This window comes from Papio anubis, chromosome 7 (assembly GCF_008728515.1).
Source record: "Papio anubis isolate 15944 chromosome 7, Panubis1.0, whole genome shotgun sequence".
NCBI lineage: Eukaryota > Metazoa > Chordata > Mammalia > Primates > Cercopithecidae > Papio > Papio anubis.
In genome coordinates, this window is record NC_044982.1 from 76,919,342 (window position 1) to 76,938,223 (window position 18,882).

General features: G+C 36.1%; 1 protein-coding gene across 2 annotated transcripts in view; it reads left to right on the plus strand.

Annotated features, from left to right (window-relative positions):
- PRKD1 (protein kinase D1) overlaps positions 1-17,630 on the plus strand; it is a 359,062-nt gene extending 341,432 nt beyond the window's left edge. For both annotated transcript variants that reach the window (XM_017961082.3, XM_031668218.1), the window contains 2 exons: positions 15,739-15,824; positions 16,654-17,630. In XM_017961082.3, coding sequence (XP_017816571.3) covers positions 15,739-15,824; positions 16,654-16,872 — 305 coding nt within the window. In that variant the 3' untranslated portion in view covers positions 16,873-17,630. The remainder of the gene's footprint in view (positions 1-15,738; positions 15,825-16,653) is intronic.
- Positions 17,631-18,882: the final 1,252 nt, after the last annotated feature.

The window sequence follows — 18,882 nt, forward strand, 5'->3', positions numbered from 1 at the left end:
TTTTTTCCTGGTATGAAAAAGCAAAAGAAAATGTTGTAAGGTAAGATCTTAATAACTTGCATAGATGTGTCAGAATTGCAAATTTCTTTATTATGAATTTTTTCTGTTATTGTAGATGTTGACTTGATACAATATGATACCTATATATTGGGGTGCTTGAGTAGTCCTTGCACTGCTTGATCCTCACAGCAATCCTCTGATAAGTGATTTGCTTTAGTATCTGCATTAGAGAGAACACAGAGAGGTTTCATGACCTTGGAATCAAGGGCTTAGACTGGAAATCATTTATAATTTGTCTCCATTCTTTACACTATACATTGTTGTATACCAAAAGGGTGCTTATTTCTTATGGCTTGATATTTAGGAAGCTACAGAATATTTTGCTCATTAATTATTCCTGCTAAGATGATTTAATAAGCTGAGTACTGGCATTCTGGATATATGCCTGCTAATACTTTATCAATGAATTAACAGGACTCTTGTGTTTACATAACAGAAACCTGTCTCTAACTTAGGCAAATAAGATACTTTATTGGCTCATGCAACTGGGAAGTCCAAAAGGTAAACCTCTGATTCAGCTAGATCTTAAAGCTCAAGTGTTACTGTTTCGCCATCTCTCACCTCTGCTTTACTTTAAGATGACTTCTTAAAGCAATGATACCCTAGCAGCTCCAAGCTTATGTGCTGCTTATTGTCCATGAATCAGAGTGGAAGAGGGATCATCTCTCCATAGCTGTAGGGTCTCTGGAAGGGGCACTGATTGGCTATGGTTAACTCCCTTAATACCCAGGGAACAATCATTCAGCAGCCCCAGGAGCCTGGCTCTGATTGGCCATATGGATGATGATGACAGCCTCCAGGTGGAGGAAGGAAGTTCCTGCAGGGAAAAGATGCTAGGCTAAAAACAATCACAAAAGCATTAACAGATGTCCTTTATAAAAATAGATGTTTTGGGTGCAAAATAAGGTATGACTTGAAAAATGAGAGAAAATTTGAAGAAAACTTACCAAATCGTGCTTCCAGTAAAATGGAGATAGTGAAATTAATTAAATGATGAAAGAAAAAATATGAATAGCTCACACTTTTACAGCATTTGCCCTGTAGCCAGGCACTATTCTAAACACTACATATGTGAATTTGTTTAATCACCCCAGCCTTTGAGTATTTACTCAGAGGATTGTTTTATTATTGTTTGCATTTTGAAGATTAGGTAATGCAGGTATAGAGGGTTAAGTAGCTTGTCTGGGTTGGGCCAGGGTACAAATCCTGTCTGCTGGCTCCAATGCAGATGCTTTTATGCAGGATATTGGCATCCTCTTGATTATCTTTCTAATGGATTTAGCCATGCTGTCACATTAAATTTTTAAAATGCTTTCACAGGCATAGAGCTAGAGTAGTAACACAAATTTTAATAATTTCTAAAAGTACTGGGAAATAGGATCACACTGTGATAAAGAACTGAGTTGTGAGCTGTACCATTTAGTATCTTGGTGATCTCATCCACATTACTTGTTCTCTTAGGTCTCAGTTTTCTTTTCTGATATGGTGATGCTAATTCCTACCTTACTGGGTTATTGTAAGTATTAAATGAGATTGTGCTGGAAACTGCTTAGCACAGTGATTGGCATGTCTATATTAGTTTAAATATTGATCATTTTCCATGTCCCAGTCACTTTACAATCTTTCCTTCTGTCTATCTGTATGTATGTATTTAGTTTTTTATAAATGTAAGCATTCATATATATAAAACTACAATTGTGTATAAAGATATATAACTGAATGCATTTATGTATAACTTACTATAGTTAAGTAATATAAATTATTATAAAATAAATACATTATAAACAATATATAACAAAATACATACATACATCATATATATAGTTATGCATATATAACTATATAAAAATGCATGCATACAAATGAAACATTCCAGCATGAATTATATGTTTACAAACAGTTGCACAAAAGGAGAGTCTAGCTCATCATGGTGAAAGAGTGTGGGAACATTTCAGTCTATCCTAAGGCAACGTTGTATATTCTACCATATTTCATTTCATCATTATGGCCGTGTCAGTGGTCATTTGTTATCATCCAGTATATCCCTCACTACCCATCAGTAATTAGACGTGGCCTTGCCTCATCTCCAACTTTATCTCATACTGGGTTAGGCTTAGTGGTCAACACATTCATTTTGTTACCTTTCTCGGTTCCTTGAAAGAACTTGTGTACCTATTTTTAAACATTCGCTTTAAATTTACTTTATCTGTGGAAAGGGCAGCTCAGTATCACTTTAACATATTTTTAGATGACCAGGTACAACTAAGGAGAATTGCACCTTATCGTTTACCAGCATGCCCCTCCTTTCATCATATTTTTTAAAACAAGAACAAGAAATAGATCAAGATATCCCTCATGTGTGTAGTGTCTGGTATGTCATAAGGGTAAATCCCAGACAGTGCTAAAAACCTCAGAAAATTGCAAGCAAGACTCAGTCTGTGACTTAAGAAGTAGGTCGCAGGGGTGTGGAGCTTAAAAATTCAAAATGGAAAAATGAGCTATTACTCAAAACAAGAATATTTGTAAGGCAGGAGATTTCTAATAATTTTGCCAAAGAGCCTCTTTGATAATGCCTTATTTTAAACAACCTGTCATGGCCTAGCTATAGATCTATAGCAGGCATTTTTTAACTTTAGCATGCCAGCAGTTAATTAGAGGAGCTAGTTAAAAATGGAAGTTCCCAGGCTCTACCCCCTTAAACTGCCGTTCTGTACTGACAGCATAAGAAGTCCATGGTCCATGGACTACCCTTTCAAAACTGCTGCTCTGGAGCCCAGATTCCCTGAAATAACCTAGAACTCTAAAACAATTTTGAATTAAGTTTCTGAATTTCAAAGTTAGATACATTATAAAATTTATAAAATCATTTATGAATTTCTGTCATTTCTAAAATATTTTTGTATCTATATCATCTTTATCAGATATACAATATCAGGACATGTAACTTGTTCAAAATGTCAAATATATTCTAGTACAGATTGCCACGAAAATAGTGAGAATACAGAAAAAAGCGCAAGTATCTTTTGTCAGGAATAAAGAAGAAACAGCTATAAACTCCAGGGAAGTACGAAAAGTTTTATAACAAAGTCATGTACAATAAAGATGCAACTAACATATGTGTCACGATTTTAAGCAATTAAAGGAATGTAGGGGCTGGACATGGTAGCTCATGCCTGTAATCCCAGCACTTTGGGAGGCCAAGGCAGGCAGATCACCTGAGGACAGGAGTTCAAGACCAGCCTGGCCAACATGAAAACCCCATCTCTACTGAAAATAACAGAAATTAGGCAGGCGTGGTGGCGCGCAGCTATAGTCCCAACTACTTGATAGGCTGAGGCAGGAGAATCGCCTGAACCCAGGAGGTAGAGGGTGCAAGTGCCTCTGCACTCCAGCTTGGGCGATAGAGCCAGACTCTGTCTCAACAAGTAAATAAATAAGTGGAATAAAGGAATGTAGGAAAAGAGAATCTCTTTAATACTTAAATTCTCCTTTGGGTATAGGTTTAAAGATTTGGGGTTACAGGCTATAGGAGGTAAGGGTTATAACCTAGCATTTATCAGTTAATAATTATATATAACTCACTCCACATATTGCTTATTTAAGTTTTATGTGACCTGTAAACCAAGCATGTCTGCGTTAACTATAATTATGCAAAAGAATATGAATAATGAAACTTCTACAACACCAGGAATAAGGAGAACAAAGAAGTGAAGAGAGCCGTAAGAGCTCTCACATCCACCGAGTTCATGATGGGATTCTGCCAAAGTAAATGAGTGGTGTTATGTGTGTTTACGTGTATCATTTAACATGAAATTTAACCATCAAAGCTTAAAGTTTTTAGTAACTATCACATAGATTATCTAATATCCTCCATACTGTGTGCCAGGCACTATTCTAAGTTACAAAGGTGGCCACTACCTATAATTTAACATATCTAAATTATTTGGGAGAAAGAGGAAAACAATAAGATAGGAAAAACTGGAATGAAATTATTCATCTGTGATGGAAAGAAATCACACTTTTTCAAAGTGGTTCTTCTCAAACTATCTGTGATAAAGACCAGTTTTATTTCAATTTCTAAACATATGGACCAGTACTTTGTAAAATGTATTTAAAATGTGACAGCAATGTTAAATAGCTATAAAAATTTCCAAAGACTTAGTCTCACTTTATATACTTATCTCATCATTGATTGATTACAAACAATTCAGACCTGCACTGATTCCTAGATCACTTTGAGCAGCACTAGTTTAGGGTCAATGAAACAAGTATAGAAGATACGGCATTTATTATTTAGAGGTATGGAGCTAATTAGAAGAAGAATTTTAAATATTTAAAATAGGTAGTCTCTAGAAAGCAGGTCCAATAATGAGATATAAGAGTTTTTTGTTTTTGTTTTTGTTTTTGCTTTTGTACATGTCTTACTGATTTAGATCCTTTATCAGGTGCATACAATAACTTTCATTAAAAAACTAATAAAAGGTCATGGCGTGAAAGATAAATGGAGTAAATAGAGTACAACCTTTTATAGAATTCTAATTCTTCCATGCATGGTCTAAAAGGTGTCTAAAATTTGAAATAAATAATGTATAATATTTATATGTAAATATTCACTCAGGAGCTGTAGGATTACAGTTCTTTTTCTGTAATCGCTGCAGTGTGACTGAGCAGTTGAAGAAAGATGCAATCTTCAGTCACTCAACTATCATGTCCACACAAAGAAGAATAGTCAAGTGTGAAGGTCAAATGAATTCTGTCTTCCTACATTCCTTTATTTGCTCAGAATTTTAACACACATCGTAAATGATTTTTCCCTACAGCTGACTTGATTATATAGCTGTTGTTTTCCACAGAGTTTATTCTTAGAGGAAAAGAAATGACACAGATAACCAAGCGATATGAATTGTATAGTTGGTCAAGTGAGATATAATTTGCTTCAGTGCAAGTCATTTCACTAGGAAAATGATGACAGACCTGTAGTGATGGATTGGAAAGCATTTGTTAGAGTCATAGTACATTTCCATTATCAAATTGAATTGATGTGTTCAATTAGAGATACACAGTAAGTTTGAGGAAGGTTAGTAATGGGCCATGAAGATTCCCAGAGAAGTTGCTATTTTTTTCCTTCTGAGTTATGATATTCCTTTATATGCCATTAGAGAGGCAAGCAGGCAGTAATCAACACAGAGGCAGCCTCGGAAATTGTCTCACAATGAGCCCCTGACCCCTGCAGACAAAAGATCATTTTCTGTGTTCTCAGGTGAAGTCTGAAGAAGCACCTATTCCCGAGTCACCTGCTGAGTTGTTTCTGCTCAGCTTCAGAGTCACATGGTTAGTCGGTATTCTCAGGAATTGAGACCAGACAGGAAGCCTTGACATTTGGTGACACACACACACACACACTTTAGGTTTAATGCAAAGGCATAGGAAATGCCTTTAGTGCATCATAATGTGCATCAGATTGTGATGATGCAAACAGCGACGCAAGTTCCTTCCACTGGTGTGCTCTGGCAATGTCCATGGTAGTATTTATGCTTCTTTTTCCTGATAAGCACAGCTATAATTTATTCTTCCAATTAGTCTCAATCCTCAACTATAGAATATAGAATACATGGTATCTCAAGGCATAGAATGGCTATCATAATATACCACTAAATTTATCAAGGCATCTTAATTTTATTTAAAATATTTTTGCCATTCAACTTGGTAAATTCAAATAAAATTGGTCACAAGTGTGTTTTTCTCTAGAAATTGGAGATTGAAAAATACAGCCAGTACAAACACAAAGCAAAGCTAAATAAAAGCCTAGCACCATTACCACATGGTATGTTTTCAAAATCCAACAGTGTTCCAGAACGCTAAACACTTAAGTTGGAAGTAGCACTTTGCCATGAAAAGGAACCAGCTGTAGGTCCCTCTTTCACAACATATTGTTCAAAACAAAAAAATAACCCCATTGAAAATAAGGCTCGGGTAGATGAGACCCAGAAATCCAATGGTACGAGAAACAAAAGAAAGACAATTGTCATTTTAATAATTAAACTGTGTTTGTAACAGTTTATGAGCCTTGCAGATCCAGCGAGCCTGCTGAATATTTATGAATAGATTGATTTGTCAACATATTAACACACTGTCAGACATAACGGCATGGAGGAGAGGCGAGGAGACTAGCCAGTGAACTGCTTAAAAATGCTGACTGGTTGCCAGGAAATTTAATCAGAATTGATAAGAGAAAGTGACTTATGGAGGTCAGAACCTCCAATGGGGTTTAACATTCTAAACAATCTCAAGATTCTGGAATTAATTATGTTTAATTTTAATAAAAGAATATTAATTTTATACAATTAGTAGGAACTTTACAATTATGAGCCAAAGGCATACAATGCTTTGAAAAATATCTACCAGTAGAGTGATTTTTTTACATATATACCTATGTATACATATTTCAAAATCCAAATAAGGTAATATCTGCAAAGCATGTCCCATTAGGAAAAGAATCATTTATTTTGATAGCAAGTAATATACAGTTAATGAGATTTTCTCTAACAAATGATATTTATAGAGAGAAACTGCTCAGAGGTTTTAGCAAGCACATTGGCATTGTAAATGCTCAAAATTGGCTGCTTATTTGCCATTCAAAATAGAAATACTTCCTGTATATTTCAGTTACAAAGTTAAAGTTTCACTTCTGATTGTACATCATAGTTTAGTTGAAATATATGACACCTGAGTATGTGTGGAGATGTCTGAATAGAGGATCAACAAAGGTTAAATATTCTGTAAGTTTGCTTTCTTCCATAACAACAAAGAATAATGCTTCAAAATAAAATCTTATCTAACCCCTATACTGCTCCCAAGTGCCAACCCACTGAGTAGTTATCTAGAATATTATTAAATTGTTCTAGTGATGGAAAATACACAATTTCATGAGCAGCCCAGTGTCTTTTTAATCTGACCCCAAAACAATGAACAAAAATGTTCATGTATTTATACACACTGATAGAACAAACCCAAACCCTTTCCAAACAAAGATTCATGTCAGAGGTTTGAAAGCAGTCATCATGTCTCCCCTAGCCGCCTCTTCTCCTGCACAACTTAGTTTTTTATATTCACCCTCCTGTTCACTGTAGCAGAAGCACTCTCTGCTTTATCTACGTTCTCTTATAGTCAAACCTCAGGACTGATCTGACTTAAGGGTCGATGAGTCTAATTAAGAGTAAAGTGGGCCAGGCATGGTGGCTCACGCCTGTAATAACAACACTTTGGGAGGACGGGGTGGGCGGATCGCCTGAGGTTGGGAGTTCGAGACCAGCCTGATCAACATGGAGAAACCCCATCTCTACTAAAAATACAAAATTAGCCAGGTGTGGTGCCTGTAATCCCAGCTACTCAGGAGCCTGAGGCAGGAGAATTGCTTGAACCCTGGAGGCAGAGATTGCGGTGAGCCAAGATGCCATTGCACTCCAGCCTGGGCAACAAGAGCGAAACAGAGAGAGTAAAGTGAAACTAGTACTTCCCTCATTACAAAGTACACATTTCTGTTAGCACAACATAAAATAACATTTGATTTGGGTATAATAAATATACTGAGTTTACTGTGGATTTAGAACCCAGAATTCATTCTTACATATATTCTTGATAAGCCAGATTTTCCAATTCTGTACTTAGTCCTTTTGAGGAGACTGAGAGAGAAGGACCTAAATAGAGGACATAGTTTCAGTTGTCTCCTTTAAGTTATTTACTAGCATGGCCCATTGCTCCAGTCTGTAGTTATTGGGAAATTATTTGTGTAATCCAACTTGTTTGCTCTTCATGTTGGCAACTTCTGAGCAGAAATTATGCTTAAACCCTTCTATCTCTTCATTCCAGATACTGAACAAGATGGAGCTGAGGACAGATACCTCTGTGATTAGATAGCTTTCTGTATATTTATGTCCATCTATTCAGGTGCCCTTTGGGCAATATTAAGCCAGTTTTTAACCATTATCAATATTCTCATACCTCTAGCTCCTTGCTACTCAAAATGTGGTCTAAAGTCCAGCAATATCGGATTGCCTAGTAGCCATTAAAATACAGACTATCAGACCCCACCTCAGAACTACCAAATCAGAATCTTCAGTTTAAGATCTCTTAACTATTTTTCATATGTATGTAAAAGTCAGAGAAACACTACTTAGCACAGTCATGCTCAACTCTAGCTGCACACACCTGAGGCACTTCTACAAATACTGATACAAATATCAATATCCTCTCCTAAAGATTTTCACTTGACCTTTGGTTTGGGTATCAGTATTTAAAAATAAAACTTCCCAAAGGATTTTAGTGTGCAGTCCATTAAAACGAACATTGTAAAATAAACATAATCTGCATGGCAGTTACTGTCAGCGTCATTACGATTTTCTAAAAGAAGTCACTGATCCTATGATCTGTTATATTTTGTAAGGTTGTAATGCCCTACCATCCAGAAATATTTTTAGCCAAATTATGCAAACCATATGCATAGTTCATTAAAATGAAACAAAGTCCAATATGAACACGATCAGAATAATATAAATATATTTTGATTTCTTATTTAAAGTTTGAATCAATTGGGCTTCAGTTTGGGGGTTGCTGTATGGTTGTGTTTAAACAATTTATGATTTCCAAGATCATATCCCCAGTTTTCAGGAGGAAATGAAATTGGATGAAAAGCAAAGGAGTAACCATTGATAGAATCACTTTCTACAGAGGAAAGAACTGAAAAAGGAAAGATGCCTACTCGAGTCTCTAAAGGTCTTGCACTTCATTGGATTCCAGTAATTGACTCCGGAGCGAGTGAGATGATGATTTCCAGTGGCCTTGTTTGCTGCCGGCAGCCTCTGGTTTCAGTCCCTGAGAGGAGCGTCCCAGTTAGTGTTGCTGAGCAACAGCATGCTGAGTTGAGAGCTGGAATGTGAAGGGTTGCAAAACGATTTTTAAAATAAACACACAACTTCCCATCAGCATGAAGCAAGCCAAAGGGAGAGAAGTACTAAGCACTACACTGTGACAGGCAGTGAGGCAGAATTGAAAGGGAACAAGAAAACACTTGCCTAAAGGCAAGGAGCTTGAAGGTTGATTGGCAATGGCTCTATCACCAGAATGATTGTTCTCATCTGGTTTCTATTTTGAAAAGATACCTGAATAATTTGGGATGGAGAGAAGTCAGGGAAAAATGTATTGTGTCTTGACAAAAGAGATCAGCCTTGCGGTTTCACAGGTGATTTCCTGCCTGAAAAATACACATTGTAAAATAAACATAATCTGCATGGCAGTTACTCTAAGCATCATTCTGATTTTCCAAAAGAAGTCACTGATCTTATGATCTGTTGTATTTTGTAGAGTTTTGATGCCCTACCATCCAGAAATATTTTTAGCCAAAATATACAAACCATATGCATACAATATGGGTATTGAAATTTAGAGCTAAGAAAATGGCTATTTAAATTTCTAATTAATATATTCAGTCTACCAAATGCTACCTAGCAAGCATTTTTCTAATGCATTGTAGTTTAAATATATTTTACTTAAAATATTTGTAAAACTTATGTGCAAAAAATGAGTACCCAATCTGTGTGACCTTAAAGGAGCTAAAATCTAATGATGAGAGTGTGGGGAGATAGGCGTGTATTGAAATAATAAAAGAAAATAAAATGGGAAATGGAACATGATTGAAAGGTGTGACCTGGGGAACCTATTAAGAATTTAAGCATGTGCAGTTACAGTTTTTTTGTAGAGTTTTCTGCAAGCTTTGGATGCCTTTCAGTTTAGCCACAACAATGACACCTGCAAATCTACCTTCTGCATACACAGAACCTGTTGTGTCCACACACTGGTATTTGCCTTAAAATGGAGAATGACTGCAATATAGTTTGTGCAACTTCAAATATAATTCTGTATTTTGTTGTTATTGTTAGAAAAAAATGGAATCTATATCATATTCTGATGGAACGCTGCTTTTCATCTTAAAACATAAAGCCCTCTGCACCTGCATATACCATTTAATTTTGTCTTTGTTCAGGTATCCTTGTGCACCTAGCAAATAGGCTACACAGACTTCAGCTATCCTAATATCTGCTGAAAGTCCCATTCTGCTAAAAGAGAATGTTTGATAAAATTTTCTCTTTGCTTTCCTGACATTTTTGTCTCTAAACTGATAGGGCAAGGAGAAAAAATGCTGTACAGGAAGTTAGAAGGAGAGTAACTGTGTTAGCCAAAAATTTATTGTAGCACAAAAGAAACATTAGATTTCAAAAAATAAGTATCTTTTTTTTATAATTTGTAGGGAACATTATTGTGAATCTATGGCTAGAGACATTTTATAAAGCACAAAACTCTGCTCATGAGGAGAAAATTTTAAAATGGAAATTTACACCATACAATTGTTTAAAATTTTTCCATAAGAAGAGTAAAAAAAAGGACTTCCCACATGCCCGGATGTGGCTATTTAAGAAACTTTAGATAAGACAAGGTACTAAAAAGATGGAAGGAGAGGATTGAGCTTAAGCATGAATAAAGATAATAAAATTCTCAGAATAATGTTGGAAAGACTCACCCCCCAGAATAAATGAGCAGTTATAATCAGAAAATAATTATACTGCTCTTCAAAAAGGTTGGTGTCATGTTTACTGCAAAAAGAATGATGAACAGGCCACTGCCTATTTTACTCCTGTGTCCTTCAGGAACAAAGTGGTGGGAGGTTGGGGGTATTCAAACTGAGAAAATAGTAGGGGAAGAAGATACAGGGAACCCAAGAGAATAAAGGATTCTTATTTCCCCTACTGCTTTGGCCCTTGTTCCATCTTTGCTATTTAAACGTCATCTGTTTATTGCCTGAAACCACTGAAAGACTGCACTGTGTTGCAATACATCTTACCCCAAGAAACCTAGGTATTTGGATACAGTCCTTTTGCTGTTTTTATAGAAGGAGGTACAGGGTACCAAGAATTTCTGAGACATTCTTCCCCAAGTATCTCTTTTGCATAGAGCTCCAGATTCCTGAAGGACCCAGCTCCTCGTGGAGATACAGGTAACTGGAGTTTCAGCGTTTCGCTACCCTTCCCCACTTGGGCACCAGCATCCTAATCTGCAGCTGTGCCAGATTATGACATTTCATTCTGCTCCGCTCCTTACTTCCCTCTCTCCCGTAGCCACACCATGTTCCCTTTCTCCTTTACTTTGTTTTTGAGAGGAATTGATAGAATGGTCCAATTTTGTATCTGTCACCCCCATTGTCCCTCTCCCCTAGTCTCCTGCAGTTCCAAAGGCATGTCCTACCACATTCACTCTAGATCTAAATTCTGAATTTTGATTTTAGTTTTGGAACTGGACTCCAGACCCCCATTGGGCTTTTTTTCCCTCATTGTTGGCTCTCTTCTGGGACTGCTGTGACTTCTCCAGCTTTACTAGACTGACTGCTCCTTTACTACTGGCTTCCGCTTTCCCTTGTCTTAGTGTCTTTATCCTTGATAAATTACACATGACAGTCTCTGCTGGGAGCTGGCACCTATGGGAAATGAAAGTATCACAAAAGTGCACTCAGTAGCAGCTATGAGATGGGCAAATGTTCAGAGCTGGACACACTGCATATTGAAGAAACTAACAGATGTGCTCTTAGAGCCATGGTAATTTTTAATAAATCATAGACAAAATGAGAGAGATACCAAGGTATTTAAGACAAGTAGAATTTCTAAAAGGGGGAAAGGATGGATTCTGAAATTATTCAACAAGAAGCTTAGTATTTATCCTTGACAAAATTCTAGAATGAATGAATGATTAAATAGATGATTTGCAAATATTTAGAAAACAAATCTTAGCCCTTAGAAGGAAATGACTGAAAGTCAGTATCTGTCAGTGTTAATTTACTTAAAATGTATTATTCCAGAATGACTGCACTTTTTTTTAAGTAGGATTTTTTAAGTAGGATTACCAGATTGGTAGAATGAGTCTTACCAAGAACCGATGTGTCTCAATGATAAAGCATTTGGAAAAAAAAAATCGCCTGAAATAGCCTTTGGAGAAGATGGTAAATATGAACTACATAGGAATACTTCTAGGAGGAAGCATTGCCTGCTTTTAAGGCTTGCTCAGAGAATAATTGATAGGCCTGGCAGTTGGTAATGCATTTTTGTGATAGAGTCAGAAAGCCCTATGTTTAAGCCTTATCCTGAAAAAAGTTATAATAATTATATTAATACATAGCAGATGGGCTTATTCGGTGTGGACGTGACAGAAAGCTAGGAGAATTAACAATACAAGGGTGTCATCACATTCAGAGCTATGGTCTCAGAGATGCACATATACATATACACACATCCTTGCATTCAAGCACATAAAAGTATGGTGGAAACATAACTAAGAATTTAGCTATCATGACTGTAAAAACAAAAAAAATTAGTTAAGTTTTGAGATTATTATCCACTTATAATGATGCGTTAATGGTATAATATGGCTGCAGTCTGCCATAGTGTTTAAGAGCACAGGCTTTGAAGTCCAGTCCCCCTGGGTTTCAAATTCAGCTCTATTGCCAAGGAGCTGTCTGACTTTGACCAAGTCACATGGCCTTTTGAAGCTTCAGGTTTTCCTTTTATATAAAATGGAGATTAAAATAATAACTACTTTCAGGGGGTTGTTATAAGGACTAAATAAGAATATGAATGTAATTTTTTTAACAAAAGAATGAAAACCCCTCAATCCTAAGCTATATGAATAATATATTTGTGTATAAATCAAATTGGCCATTAATGAGGAAAATGTTGGTCAGTGATGATTACTGAATTTTAACAGGGACATTGAGTAAAGCTAGTGAATATTAAAATCGAGGTTACAGGAGGACTAAGGAGGCTGAAAGATCTGAAGGAACTATAGAGGTGAGATGAAGGGGAATGAGTCACCGTCTCCAAAGATGTAAAGAATTGTCATATAGAATAAAGTTCTCCATTGCATCTAAAACATAAATAGGACTAATGACAGTAAGTTATAAAAAGAAAACACTTTTTTTTTTTTTTGCTTTGAGTAGGATATTAATTAAAGGTCAAAGATTCAAAATGGTGTGTTGTGTCATGATATAATCTGTGGTCTGGGGAGGGGCATGCACGTGCCTTTGTAACTAGATTGTGAGCTTTTCAGGGCCAGGGCTTGATCATTAACTTTTTATTTCATAAATAATTGCCAACAAGAATTAAGGAAGATTTGGTGAATGAAGAGTTAAATGAATGATTTATACATACATAATACATGTGAGACAATTTTATTACATGAATTTGTAGCAATGTAGACATGGCCAGTAAAGAGAATATTGGAAGGAAAAAAAACCTCTAGACTGTGTTCAAAAATGTTTAGCAAAATGCAGTTTGGATGGTATAGTTAATGCTGGATTGTATACAACTTGATTAATAAAAAGGATGTTTTAAGAGTTCCAGAAAAGTAACAAGTAGAACAGAATTCTCATCTACAAATGACGGACCTATTTTCTCACTAACACCATGGTCCCAACATTTAGCTACAGGTGCTAACATTTAATAGTTCATTATTTCTGTTGTGTGCTTCCGAAAGCCACAAAATAATGTATACACACATACACATTTATTTGTACACGCACGTATCTCCTCTAATTCTCTCCTTATATCCTTAACCATTTTCTCTTGGAGGTACTTGTCATTGCCTTGTTGTGCTTATTGAGGTCACTTGGGTTGGGTACTGTGGCGTAGTCAGACTAATGATTGTATGCTTCATTCAGCAGAACAATTTTTTCATTTTCACTTACTCCATTCCCTTCAGACACTTCTCGTTTCCCCTCTGATAGTACTTCCCTCCCCATTATGCAGTGTGGTTCACTGTTGGGGCCCGTTTGGGCACAAACCAGACCTTTTGTTGAGTTACTGTACTCCTGCCTTTCTAATTATAGAATTCAGAACAGAATGAGTGAATTAACGTCATGAATGTATTCCCTGCAGTGTCTGGGGCAGTGTGATGCTGCAGCATGCTTGCAATAGCACATAAGCTCTCCCTTCGCTCCTTGGCCTCCATTTTTGCCGTGTGGTTTCACAGCAGCAAGAATGGAAGGTGCACTTTACTCACCAGTGAGTAAATCATGTGAATGGATATTTTAAAGCACATGCCCTATACGCAGTTCACAGAGAGAACTATACGTTCAAAAGCTCTCTGAGAACACATGCTTGGAATATGAAAATGTACTACGTACTGTATTTCCTCATGTATCCTAGGTAAGGCAAGAGTGTATAGGCATAGGCAACGGTTAAATGTGTGTTGTTGCATTTCGTTTCTCCAAATAATTGTTTGGTATTTGACTCTACAGCCCTTCGGGGCAAGCAAATACTTGGAGTAGTAGCACCATAGAGATATGATTCTCAATTACCAAAAGACTATAGAAGTCACTTTTCTTTTCCTGACACTGGGAAGGATTCTGATTGAAGGAAGCATTCTTTGTCCCTCTGGTCTCATGTGACAGTCTGTATCTTCAGGTCCATACAGGTTGATGCACACCGAAAAGTGGATTTAAAGCTGCCTATTCAACACTTGGTGATTGGGGAAGATGAGGAGTTAATTTTCATTTTTGTTTATCAGCTGCCTGTTTGATTAAGATTTTTGGTAGGAAGAGCCATCTTTCAGACATAATGCCTAGGGTAGGTTAAGGGTGAAAATTAACTCTTTGGAATACAAATGCTTCCATTAGGTTGGCAGATTTCACTAAGCTCTTTTTGGGAAGAAAATCCTAAAATTCAAAAAAAGAAGCATGGAAGTTATTACAAGAATGAGAAGTGTGAGGGAATGACTTTAGTAAATAATGAACTATTAACGACATATACTAAAAATATAATGTCCAGACAAGGAGAGTGAGAACTCCATCATATGATACTGTGGGTAACTAGGATGATTTTCAGACTAGATAATGATGAGTATTACTTTTTCTTCGTAAATTACACTCACAGACGCCCCCAATCACAAGCAGAGTACTAGGCCGGAGGGACTGTGGTTCTAACCCCTCAGATAACATTTCTTGTTAAATAGACTTCTTTCCTGTCTTCCTCTAGAAAGTCTATGAAGGCTGATACAGTTACAATACATTGGTTATTTTTGAAAGCAAAAGCAAAGTGAAAGCAATTAAAGTGTTTTCTTCTTGGGCTGTTGATTTTCAGGCTCCAAGTTTATCATGAGATATGATCCATATTACCCGTGTTATGATGTATTTTTTCCATATAAATACGATGTTCAGATGTCTGTCATTAATTCAATACTGTGTGAACCACTGTGTGTATTCAAACATTCAGCATGTTTTATCACAAAATTAGTAAATGCTTTATCTTGAATATTAGTTTTATCCTGCCCATATTGTAAGACATGTTTAAATGATGTATATATAAACAAAATTTCTGAAATAAAGTGTTAAAGAGTAGACCAATTGAAATTCATATCATACTATTCCATAATTACTTCTAACTTTTTTTTTTTAGTATCCAAAATAAATGAAGGCCAAGGCCAAGGTTTCAGTATTCTTAAGAGGATTATTTTTTTGTTATTCTAGTGCCTTGTCACTATGCTGCATTTAACTGTGTGAAATAGCAGATGTGAAATAAACTATAAATGAATTATGCATATGTTACAGATTTGTCATCTATTTTTACTGATAATTTTTTTCAGCCATTGATCTTATCAACAATTTGCTGCAAGTAAAAATGAGAAAGCGCTACAGTGTGGATAAGACCTTGAGCCACCCTTGGCTACAGGTAAACAACAATCATTGAGTTTTCTCAGTTGAATGAGCTTCTAAATATTTATAGGATTTTGATATTTAGAAATCTTTTGCAATAATTTTTAAGGTGTGATTATTCTAATATCAATTTATTTGCTCAAATGCATGCAACTTCATAGGATTTAATAACAATTTAGTGTTTCTAAACATTTTTCTCTACCAGGATAATTTGATAGAGGAGATACATGCACACATACACATACACAACCCAAAACCAAAAGGCAAAACCAAATATAAATAAATAAACCAAGGATCATAACAGACCTCAGACGACCAGATTTCAAAAGCATCGGTATGTGTAATCCTGATAAATGTACACATAGATGCCCATCTGGTCATGCACTGTACTCATTTAGAAGCTATATTTTTAAATGCTAGGTTATTATGTATGGAACAAGTGCATGGCAAATACGAAGTATATGCATGTGCTTCTGTTCACGTAAATATTTATTATTTTCACATTGAATTTAAAGTTTAGAAAACGAATACTCTGAAATACTGAAGGATTATTTGTAGGCATTACATTTCAAAGGAATACCGACATTCCTGGTTGCTTGACTACAAACATTAATTGACCACTCTTTGATCCATGGTATCATATAAACAGTATGTATTTGCAAAGGTTAGGCAAATAGGATGGCTTTGGTGCCGATGCTGTCGCTTGAGGATGCGTGATGAAAGATTCAGCGCTGTTACAGTGGAAAGAAAAGGGTAACTCATAGATTGCAGAAACTGACATCATATGACACAGCATGTTGAGTCATAATGATCTCTATGGTAATATTTTGGAATTTCCTCTTCAGGACTATCAGACCTGGTTAGATTTGCGAGAGCTGGAATGCAAAATCGGGGAGCGCTATATCACCCATGAAAGCGATGACCTGAGGTGGGAGCAGTACGCAGGCGAGCAGGGGCTGCCGTACCCCACACACCTGATCAGTCCAAGTGCTAGCCACAGTGACAGTCCTGAGACTGAAGAAACAGAAATGAAAGCCCTCGGTGAGCGTGTCAGCATCCTCTGAGTTCCATCTTCTATAATCTGTCAAAACACTGTGGAACTAATAAATACATACGGTCAGGTTTAACATTTGCCTTGCAGAACTGCCATTATTTTCTGTCAGATGAGAACAAAGCTGTTAAACTGTTAGCACTGTTGATGTATCTGAGTTGCCAAGACAAATCAACAGAAGCATTTGTATTTTGTGTGACCAACTGTGTTGTATTAACAAAAGTTCCCTGAAACACGAAACTTGTTATTGTGAATGATTCATGTTATATTTAATGCATTAAACCTGTCTCCACTGTGCCTTTGCAAATCAGTGTTTTTCTTACTGGAGCCTCATTTTGGTAAGAGACAGAACGTATCTGTGAAGTAGTTCTGTTAGGTTTGTCCCATTGGTGTTGTCATTGTAAACAAACTCTTGAAGAGTCGATTATTTCCAGTGTTCTATGAACAACTTCAAAACTCATGTGGAAAAAAAATGAATGAGGAGGGTAGGGAAGAAAATCCTAAGACACAAATGCATGAACAAGTTTTTAATGTATAGTTTTGAATTCTTTGCCTGCCTCGTGTGCCTCAGTATATTTAAACTCAAGACAATGCACCTTGGTGTGCAAGACTTAGTGCTCTTAAGCCTAAATGCCTTAGAAATGTAAACTGCCATATATAACAGATACATTTCCCTCTTTCTTGTAATACTCTGTTGTACTATGGAAAATCAGCTGCTCAGCAACCTTTCACCTTTGTGTATTTTTCAATAATAAAAAATATTCTTGTCAAGATATGTGTCCACCTGATTGAATTATTTTCATTCATAGTTCACACTAGGGTTTTCAGGCCAACTAGGAGCAGAAGTGTCTGCTCAAACAGCAGGAAAAAAACTCATAGTCTAGAATGTAGTTTTATGTACTCTGAAGCAGTAAACGTATGTTTCAAAGGGGAGTGAAGCTTTCCTGTCTTGCATGTGGTTTAATTTCTAATAGAAAGGAAAGCTTTCAAAGCGAAAAGTGACCAAAGCCAAACCGAGTGCTTGGAGGCATAGGTAGGATGACTCTGAGTAGTTGGAATATTGCAAATAGCATCTTAATGTAGCTTCCTGATTTAGTCAATATAAGCTAGAGATTTATTAGAATATCAGATCTGATTTCTTTTCATATTATCTAAAGATGCTTCTGAGGTGAACCAAAAAAGCATGTAAAGACTAGAAAGTAATCCCTAAACAGAAAGACATCTCAAGTGAAGTTCTATAGCCTGGAGAAGACTAATTGGACCTAACAGATTTTAGGTATATAATGTGAATAATGTGGGTTGTTTTCCTTAGTAGCAGGATGGGAATAGCATACTATGTAACAGAAAAGAAAAACTGTAATTAATGTTTGGAAGAATGTTACAAGAGTTGTGAAACACTCCAATATATTACATAAGTATGTTAAGACTGTACTCTTTCCACTTGGAGGAATGAGGGGACAATAGATTATCTTTCCAGTGATTAGTCTCTGTTTTGTATTTTTATTGAACTTTAACAAGTATAAAAATTTAAAAGTTCCTTAATCTGCTTTTCTCCAGGGGTAGGGTGTGTGTGTGTGCGTGTGCTCACGCATGCACAAGTGAATTTGCATACACAAGCATTCATACATGTACCATCAACTTGAAAGAATAGAATGTTAATCAGTAAGACAATAACTGTCTTGCCAACCTAGGAATATAACTGACACCTTTTCTATGACACCTTTTCTAAGCAATTTCAGGAAAATGGAAAAGGAGTGGAAGCATATAAATTTCTTCCCTCTTCAAATGGGCATAATATAAATTAGAGGCTTATTGTTTGAATTATAATTTATATAGTTTATATGCCTATGTTTCATCAGCTGCAATATAAAATGTAATCAATAACTTTTCTTGCTTGGTATGGGATTCTAAAAAGATTATAGGAAAAGAAACTATGATAATGTTATCCATATAGTATAAAATATCCTAGAATCCTTGATGATTGGCAAGACTAACAAAATATTACTGTACATTATAAAACCAC